This window comes from Pyrus communis, chromosome 7, assembly GCF_963583255.1.
Source record: "Pyrus communis chromosome 7, drPyrComm1.1, whole genome shotgun sequence".
Classification (NCBI taxonomy): Eukaryota; Viridiplantae; Streptophyta; class Magnoliopsida; order Rosales; family Rosaceae; genus Pyrus; species Pyrus communis.
In genome coordinates, this window is record NC_084809.1 from 17,983,607 (window position 1) to 17,993,110 (window position 9,504).

Genomic DNA, 9,504 nt, shown 5'->3' on the forward strand with positions numbered 1-9,504 from the left:
TTATGCCCGAGAAGAAACGGCTTCATAGTTGGGGTCCGTGAGTTTCAGAAAGTGGGCAGCATTGAGACCAGAAAGAGAGGAGCCAGTAGGAGTAGAGGATGAAGAGGCGTTGGTGGCCATTGGGAAAGGAGAGTCATGGCAAGGATTTGAGAAAAGTGGAGGGTGGGAGCACGGCAAGGAGGCTATGGTTTTACCAGGACAGGGAAACGTAAACAAGTGATACGATTTAGAATTATAATTTCTTTATTTTCATTGATTCACAAGATTACAAATATATACTAGTAAAGTTACTTGGCAGCACAAGGATTTACAGAACCTAGTCCACATAAAACCTATACAGAATCTTCTAGACTAACAAGTACTTCAGCACAAACCTAGAGTGAATCGATTTGGCTGCGAGACTCACTTGTAGCCAAATTTTAAACATGCCAAAGCATTCTCTCTCCTTTTTAATTTTTAGAAATTTAAGCACTCAAAGGAGGCACAAGTGTTCTTACTTGAGAGAGGTTCGAGCGGTGCTCAAAAGGGCTCGAGACCTTGAGTTGCTATAATTCTATACTTGTATTCTGATGGAAATATTGTTGTTCAAATGGTAGAAGCGAAAAATAGCAGATTATCATTGAAATGAACTAATTATTTAATTCATAGAGAATACAAGATTCAACCTTCTAATATAACCGATTCCAACCTTAGGTTGTCTGAAACAACTCCCCCGTTGGATTATTCCCAACCCCGTCATCCTCCTACAAAGTCAATGACAAATAACAGCAATTTTTTTCCTTGGTTTTTGTTGGTTTTTTTCTTTTTAAGGATGAACACTGGATTCCCATGCTAATGCGCTAGTTGTCTTCCGTCTTGCCACTCACTTAAACAGTGTAGTGTTGTTGAATGGTGTCAATGTCCAGTCCTTTAAGCTTCACCACCGACTCGACGTGCCCCTTGAGTGTGTGAAGCTCCCTCAACCTGGAAAGCAAACAAGCATAAGAATGGTAGGAACATAAGATCTTTTGAAATATTTCGGTTTGTGTTACAGAAAAGAGGGGAAATACCAGCTTAAGGTTGTATAATTACCTAGCAACTTCAGCTCGCCTCTTGGCCTGTTCGGCAATTTCAGACAACTCTCTGTAGTTGTTCTTGTCATTGAAGAGCTCAGATGTCTCAGGAGGCTGCAGACCGTGGAGGGTTCGCTGAGCGGTAGCCCATTGCGCCTCCCTCTCTCCCTTTCCGTAATCCTTCTTTGATGTGAAAGCAGTCTGAATACCAATACGAAAGAATCAAACATTTAGGATACGAGGATGAAAAGAAATTGTTTTAAGCATCAGATTTTATCAAACATACCTTTCTCTCAAGTACATTATCCCAGGCCTTGCCGCTCAACACATATCGAATGATGAACTTGAGAATGTCCAATGGTATGTAGGTGATAAGGCTGTAGAGCCAGATAACTCCTGCCCATCCCCATCCAATGCCATGGATTCTTGCAAAGCCCCAGTTGGCATAAACAGCAATTATGGTAGCAATCTTGATAAAATATAACAGCAAGAGGAAATTAGTAGTTTGCTCTTGAAAATATAAAAGAAAAAAATATTAGATACTATCAACAACCGTAAACTTGTCGAAACTTACCAGCTGTGCTATGACAAAGGCTCCCAAGAGAAAGAAACCGGGGCGTTCGACATAAGACCAGCTTCGCGATCGAGTAACAAAGATAAGTGCCTGACTAATAATACTAACTTGAAGGTAGATAGCCGCTGTAAGCTCAGGAAAGTTTCCCCTGATAGATCTTACCCCAAATTTTTCCTACAAGTTTTTTAGTGTAAGTATATTTGCAATAATATTTATCCACAAAAGACTTTTGCTTTAGTTGATTTTAGGAATTTTGCTTACCGTGAAAAAGTCAGAGCCATGAGCAGCCCAGAAGAAAACAACAGTCATGACAGCCATGTAGGTGCCAAGGACTACGCCAGTCGCGAAGATCTCCTTTAGTTTCCATGAGTCTGGAAGAGGAGATGGCTTCACCCTATCTTTAGAAATAGTCATGATTGTTCCGTCATTGAGTATGGCGATAACCAGAACCATGAAAGGCGAGAAATCAAACTTCCAGATGAGAGCAAGGAGCATAAAACCTAGCACAACACGGATTGTTATGGAAACGGCATAGATGGTGTAATTCTTCATCCTCTGGAAGATGGCTCTGCTCGTCAACACAGCACTGATGATCACAGACAACCCTGGTTCTGTAAGGACAATGTCGGATGCGCTGCGAGCTGCATCAGTTGCATCATCCACTGCAATTCCAATGTCTGCCCTCTTTAGAGCTGGGGCATCATTCACACCATCTCCAGTCATCCCACAAATATGCTTCCTGTCTTGCAGCCTCTTGACAATTTCATACTTATGTTCTGCATGGTATCTCATTACTTAGTTTTACTAGACAAAATCTTGGAATTTTCGGAAACAAACCTACTTGCATGAAGGGTTTAGTCTAGTTACCTGGGAAGACACCGGCAAAGCCATCAGCCTTTTCGATAAGCTCATCAATAGGGAGGCTAGCAATCGACTCGTCCTTTGTGTCACCAAGGAGGGAAGAAGAAGGATACATGTTGGTGCCCATGCCAAGTCTGCGACCGGTCTCTTTGCCAATGGCAAGCTGATCACCAGTAATCATCTTGACATTGACACCAAGATTAAGGGCTCGGCGAATGGTTTCTGCACTATCATGCCTTGGAGGATCAAAGAGAGGCAAGAGACCCACAAACTGCCATGGTGTTCCAGCACTCTCTTTGGTTTTTTCCGGCACGGTCTAAAGGCAAACAATTTATGAAGAAAACAACTTCAGTTATATGAAACCATCCTCGTCAAATTATAATTCAGAGGAACAAAGCTCAAAACTCACCTGTCTAGCAACAGCAAGGGAACGAAGGCCGCGATCTGCAAACTTGCCAATGATAGCATGTGCTTTCTTCTCAGCATCACCCTTTAGGTTGCAAAGCTCAATGATCTGCTCTGGTGCACCTTTGCTAACCCGATGCCAATTCCCTTCAGGGTCGATGTATGTTATGGCGGTACGCTTTTCCACTGGATTAAAGGGCAAGAAATGGACCTCATTTATTCCTTCCCTGGCCTGCAACACAAACAATAGTGCGTACATTAAGATGGTTAAATTAATCATTCACTGTCAAAACACGAAGAAATAGTTTATGCTACAAATGCAAGTACATAAAGGAATTGGACTGGGATATACCTCCTTGGGGTCTCCCAGCATTCCAACGATGCAGGTGTCAATGGCGTCCTGATTCTCAACCCTGGAAGCCCTGGCTCCAAGCAGAATTAGACCATCCTTGTCCACATCCTTTACAAACACCTGAAAATCAAAATAAATTCCATTAATGACATTTCCTCAAGCAATGGAATAATAGTCTAGGTTCTTGATTTATTTCTCTTTTTCTCTTTTCTTCACATCATAAAACAAATTTAATGAATGGTAAATCAATTGAACGGCCATAATCACCTCAACCATGGTCTTGTCAACTGTAAGCTTGTTGAGAGTAAGAGTCCCAGTCTTATCACTGCAGAGAACATCCATTCCAGCCATCTCCTCAATGGCTGTCATCCTCTTGGTGATGGCACCTTGTGTTGAGAGGCGGTGGGAACCAATTGCCATCGTAACTGACAACACCGTTGGCATAGCAATTGGAATGCCTCCAATGAGAAGCACCAGGAGATTGTCAATTCCATCTCTGTACGCCCGGTGCTGAATCGGATACATGACTATTACCTCGATAACAATTCCCACGCCAATGGAGCATATGCAGAAGTTTCCAATGGCTGTCAAAACCTGATCAATACGAAGTGCATATAAGGAAACGAAACACAAAAAATATTGAAAGGACTAAGTGCTTGTACATGAAGTTAATACTTGTAGCTTTAGACAAATGTCTAATACCTTTTGGAAGTGGCCTACTTGGTTGGTGCTGTCAACAAGGTGAGCAGCCTTCCCAAAGAAGGTATGAACACCGGTGGCAATTACAACTGCCTCAATCTCACCTTGCTTGACGGTGGAGCCAGAGAAAACTTCATCGCCAGGGTACCTTGTCACGGGTAGAGATTCACCAGTGAGGGCAGACTGATCGATCTTTAAAGGATCTCCGTCCAAGAGACGAGCATCTGCTGGGACAATATCTCCCAACTTAATACTGACCACATCTCCTGGTACCAAGATTGCAGCTTCTAGCTCATTCCATCTTCCATCTCTCAGAACCTACAATCAAACAAGCATATATAAAAATCCCATTTTCATTGTTTCTACACTTGATGTAACCATTACTAATGGTCACCTTTGTTTTCGGTGCAAGACCCGCCATCAATGCCGCTGCAGCATTTCCTGCATTGTTTTCTTCGATAAAGCTTATGGTAGAGTTGATGATCAAGAGAGCAGTAATTCCCACAAAGTCCTGCCAGTCTGGTGGTCTTCCCTGCATGGTTCATTAGAATCATGAAAATATGAGAGAGAGAGAGAGAGAGAGAGAGAGAGAGAGAGAGAGAGAGAGAGAGAGAGATGGTACCCCTCCATTTGCCAAGGCAATGGCCATGATTGCAGCAGCCTCCATCACCCACGATAGGGGATTCCACATAAAACCCAAGAACTTGAGCACTTTGTTATCCTATTCAATGATTAATCACAAGATTAATTTTCTTCCTTTCAAAACTAACATTGGGGACAAAAGTATACTCGAGTATTTCTTGAGAAGTACCTTCTTTTCTTCGAGCTTGTTTGGCCCGAAGATCTGAAGCCTCTTCTGCCCTTCATCGTTTGACAAACCCTCTTTTGTGCAATTCAATTGTTCGAACACTTCCTGAACTGGAATGCGCTCCTGCAATACATAGGAAGGCAAAGTTAATGACTGATATATCTTAACAACAACTCAATTACTTGGCATAGTCTTCGTCTCTTCAATTTTCAGCATTTTCTCAGCCATCAAACAAAGTCCATAGTCTTCTTCTCATCATAATATAATTTTAATCCTTAATATTTATAATTATGATTCCAGGATTATAAAAAACAAGCATCTAATGATTAATCAACTGCATGCCATGAAACCCAAGGTGCAAATAAAAACTTGCACTCATGCATGCATGCATAATAAAAAAAAATTTAAAAAAAAAAAATCAAACCTAAGATCTGTCTCAATTTATCAACTAAATTAGGATAAATGACACAAAATGGATTAGGAGAAACATTTAGCATTTAATCTGAAAACGAAAAATCAAAGATCTAAACCAGAACACGATAAGAAAAAACTCAAGTGTGGCTACATAAAGATTCAAAATCTGCATGGTGACAACATGAACATGTACAAAATGTACAACAAAAACGCGATCAAGAAAAACTTACCAGGTCGACATTTTCCTTCTTGATTTCCTCCAAGCTAATTGCTTTGCCTTCCGCCATTTTCTCTTTAGTTTTCTTTCACCAAAGACTAAACACTCATCTGCTCATACAGAAAATAAACACACATACACACACTCACACACATATATATTTATACAAGTGTTTCCAGGGTGGGCACTTTTAGAGACACTTAATTCCCAGCAAGTTAGAACCCAGTTTTTTCTAATCTCAGTGGGCCAGGTCCTTAATCAACGTGGGGTCCAGTTTTTCTTCTCTGAAAATCACACACTGTGTTGGTGTCTCTGAGGGAGGAATAATCGGTACTGTAAAGGTCTGAAAATCACACACTGCGGTGGTGTCTCTGAGGGAGGAATAATCGGTACTGTCAAGGACTTGGACTGGGAGTTTGTTTTTATAACAGAAAATGGCATTAGCTTTATATGGAAAATGAGTAATTGGATGAAGGAGCGAGAGTTTTGGTCTGCTTTCTAGAGCTATAGCCCTGGTCATACGGCCAGTTAAAACTTACAACCAGCTTCCTTACACTAATTGCGCTTTTTATTATTGTCTTAACTGCATGGCCCGATCAACTTCTGCGCCTTTTCACTCGGTGGCAGTTTTCAAATAATTAACATATGATATGCGTCATAAAACTAAATAGTCGGATCCATCTTTTTTTAATTTTCTCCCTTTTCTGATTACAATTTACACGACACCAATTGAAGTCCGCCTAATAATTATGTAAAAATCGATGTGTCAACAAACATTACGCGTATTTTGTTAGGAGTAGATAAACCAGTAATTTTCTTAGGCTAAATTGACGGGCTCGTTTGTATGTGTTTTTAAAATGACTGAAAACGTGTTCTCTAAAATCTTTTTCAGTCATTTTAAAAGCACATTCAAACGGAAAATGATCTTCACCGGATCCTTTTCCTGGGGATCCCGTGATCGTGACCGTTCATCATACATTGTGCGGTCAGTTTTCATTAGGTACTATTTATATTTAATTTTAAATTTTAAATTTTGAAATGATTTCTTACCGTATGATGTACGATGAACGGTCACGATCACGGAATCCTTAGAATCCCCAAGAAAATGATCCGGCAAGGATCATTTTCCGTTTGGATGCGTTTTTAAAATGACTGAAAGCATTTTTAAAGAACACGCTTTCAGTCATTTTAACAAAATACCCGAACGAGCCCATCAATTTGGCCTAAGAAAATTACTAGTTTATCTACTCCTAACAAAATACTTGTAATGTTTGTTGACGCATCGATTTTTACATAATTATTAGGCAGACTTCAATTGGTGTTGTGCAAATTGTAATTAGAAAAGGGAGAAAATTAAAAAAAGATGGATACGACTAGTTAGTTTTATGATGCATATCATATGTTAATAGAATGCATTTTTGCTCATCACCATTTAATGTGGTGTATGCTCACCACTTTATTTATCATCGTTAGATGAGTTTCAATTTCAAGATTTGTGCCTATCTACTGCACAAATCTCAAAATTCAAACTTATCTAACAGTGATAAATAGAATGGTGAGCATACACCACACTAAATGGTGGTGAGCAAAAATGATCCTGTTAATAATTTGAAAACTGCCACCGAGTGAAAAGGCGCAGAAGGCGATTGGGCCATGCAGTTAAGACAATAATGAAAAAGCGCAGTGAGCGTAAGAGAACTGGTTTTAAGTTTTAACCGGCCGTATGACCGGGGCTATAGCTATAGAAAGCAGACCAAAACTCTCGCTCCTTTATGCAATTACTCATTTTCCATAAAAAGTTAATGCCCTTTTCTGTTATAAAAGCAAACTCCCAGTCCAAGGTTCTTTAGACCAAACCCAATTCTGGGCTAAATGCTATTTTTTAGGTTTTATTCCCCTCCTCTCAAACCTAACTCAATGCATGCTAAATGTGTGGACTAAAAGCTAAAAGTTATGCAAAAGTCAAATTCTTTTCAGGATTTAGCCTAGAAAATGGTGTGAGCACCACCAGGGATCCCACCCACATGGGCATGTCTCTTAGGATTTATTGGATCCAAAGGCTAAGATCGAATATAATTAAATATGATCGAATATAATTAAATATAACTGTAAAAAAAAAAAAAAAATCTAACGGCCCAAATTTAAATCCAACGGCTAAAATAATTTAAAAAATTATTTAATTCCAGATTCACCCAAATTTAGTGATTTTTTAATATTTATCGGAATTTAAATATTTTTAGGTTAAAATATTCATAAAATTAAATTATGATAGTGTGCATAATTTTTTTTTTTTTAAATTACTTTAAAAGAAAAATTAGTCTAAATTTATTCTTTAATAATCTTTGGTTAAAAATTTAAGCCAAAAGGGTTAGAAAAAAAAAGCTGTTTCTGGGTTAAAATGTGACAGCCCATCCCGAATTATTTGTACCGTAGGTGTGAAATGACGATTTTGCCCTTGGTAGTTATTTGTCATTTTGGGGTGATTGTTGGTTGCATTGGTACCACACACTCACCCACATCCACATCATCTCATTCCCCCGTGTATATCTCTTTGTCTCGAACTCTCACTCTTTCTCTCTCTCTCTCTCCCCTTCTCACTTGTACGGACAGGGTTCAAACCCCTTGCAAACGTTGTAGATCAAAGTGGAAAATGGTACCTTTGTGTTCGTGAGGATCATACGAGTTCAACCATACCAAATTCAGGTAAGGAATCCTTCGATTTCACGTCGAACCAGGAATCTCCGATTTGGTCATTGTTCATGCACATGTGAATTATTGTTTTTCAGGGAATTTGAAGCTTTTAGGAAGCTTAATGAGGTCCTTAGGAAGCTCGGGGTGGTTCGTTGAGTGGAATTGGACTTCGGGATCGTGAGTTGCAAGTTTGGCCGATTTTTCTTGAATTTCTCCAACAACATCTCGTGATCTTTGGGGCTTTAAACAGGTAAGGAAATGTTCTACAAGTTAAGAGCTTCAATTTGGTACTGGTTTCATGAAATTTGGTTGAAAAACGAGTGAGATATTAAGATTTGAAAATTTTCTAGTTTTCCAGCAACGGCGACGGTACCGGAGGAGTACCGAAGAAGAAGGCGGTATATTCCATCAATTTTGGACGGAATATGCTGACGCCGTTAATTATTTTTAACGGAATCCGTTAGGGTTTAACGGAATATTCCTGACGGCGTTAATTGACGCCGTCAGTGTGACTGGCACGTGGCCGCACGTGGGGGCACGTAAGGCCGTGCACTCGCCGGTGCATGGCGGCGCGTGGAGCCTCGGAAAATTAGTTTAAAAATATGGGGATGTTCGTGAGGTTGAGTAGATCGTGTTGGTATATCCAAACAACCTATTTAAGTATTGTATGAGAAGTTATTACCTAGTTTTGGTTATGTGCTTTAAATTGACGTTTTTATAGTTGTTTCGCATATAGGTGAGACCTATCCTGAGGACGAGCGCAGTCACTCGAGGTTAGGGGGTTACGACCCTTCCACATATCAGTGAGTAGGCTTTTGGTTTTCCGTATATACCTATATACTTGTGGTTTTTCCTAGAAAATGAAATGGAATGTTTATATGTTTTAAATGTCATGCATAGCGTTTGCCTATTTATTTATGCATTAGTAGTTGCATATATGTATGTTTTGTGCTGCGGACGCACAGGTAAGTTCCAGGTAAGTTTATGGTTTATGATTGTGAATTAGTGGTTATGTGAGATGCATAGAGAGCTCATACTCTGCACCCCCGGTATTAGTGCTCCCGCCCAGAGTAAGGCACAGTCCTTTACGTGATGTTCACCTCCCGCACCACACGCTCATCTTGGATCCAAGTTAGGTGCATAGTCCTGTCGTACAGACCACTTTAAGTGGTTCCGATTCATAGGTGACCCACGATTATTCGCCCAGTCTTCACATGATCGTAGCACTTGAGCGTGTTTATTTACACCCAGTCCTGTCGTATAGACCACTTTAGGTGGTTCCGACTCGTGTGCAAGTATAGTTAGTGAGTTGGGGATTTGAGCTCTAGATTCAGCCGTACAAGTCATGTTAGGTGGCTCCGGCTAACATGTTACTGATTGACATTACCTGGGTTACTTACATTTTATGTGGAGGCATTCGACATGGCATAT

General features: G+C 40.1%; 1 protein-coding gene across 1 annotated transcript; it reads right to left on the minus strand.

The window, feature by feature from the left end:
• Window positions 1-715: 715 nt before the first annotated feature.
• Window positions 716-5,452, minus strand: LOC137739842 (ATPase 9, plasma membrane-type). The gene is made up of 14 exons (XM_068479564.1): window positions 5,396-5,452; window positions 4,755-4,874; window positions 4,566-4,664; window positions 4,338-4,475; window positions 3,947-4,261; window positions 3,512-3,838; window positions 3,245-3,364; window positions 2,897-3,124; window positions 2,494-2,803; window positions 1,888-2,402; window positions 1,627-1,800; window positions 1,339-1,521; window positions 1,072-1,253; window positions 716-963 (listed from the first exon to the last, which is right to left on the minus strand). The coding sequence occupies exons 1-14, from the start codon at window positions 5,450-5,452 to the stop codon at window positions 867-869; spliced, it is 2,865 nt and encodes a 954-aa protein (XP_068335665.1). The 3' UTR covers window positions 716-866.
• Window positions 5,453-9,504: the final 4,052 nt, after the last annotated feature.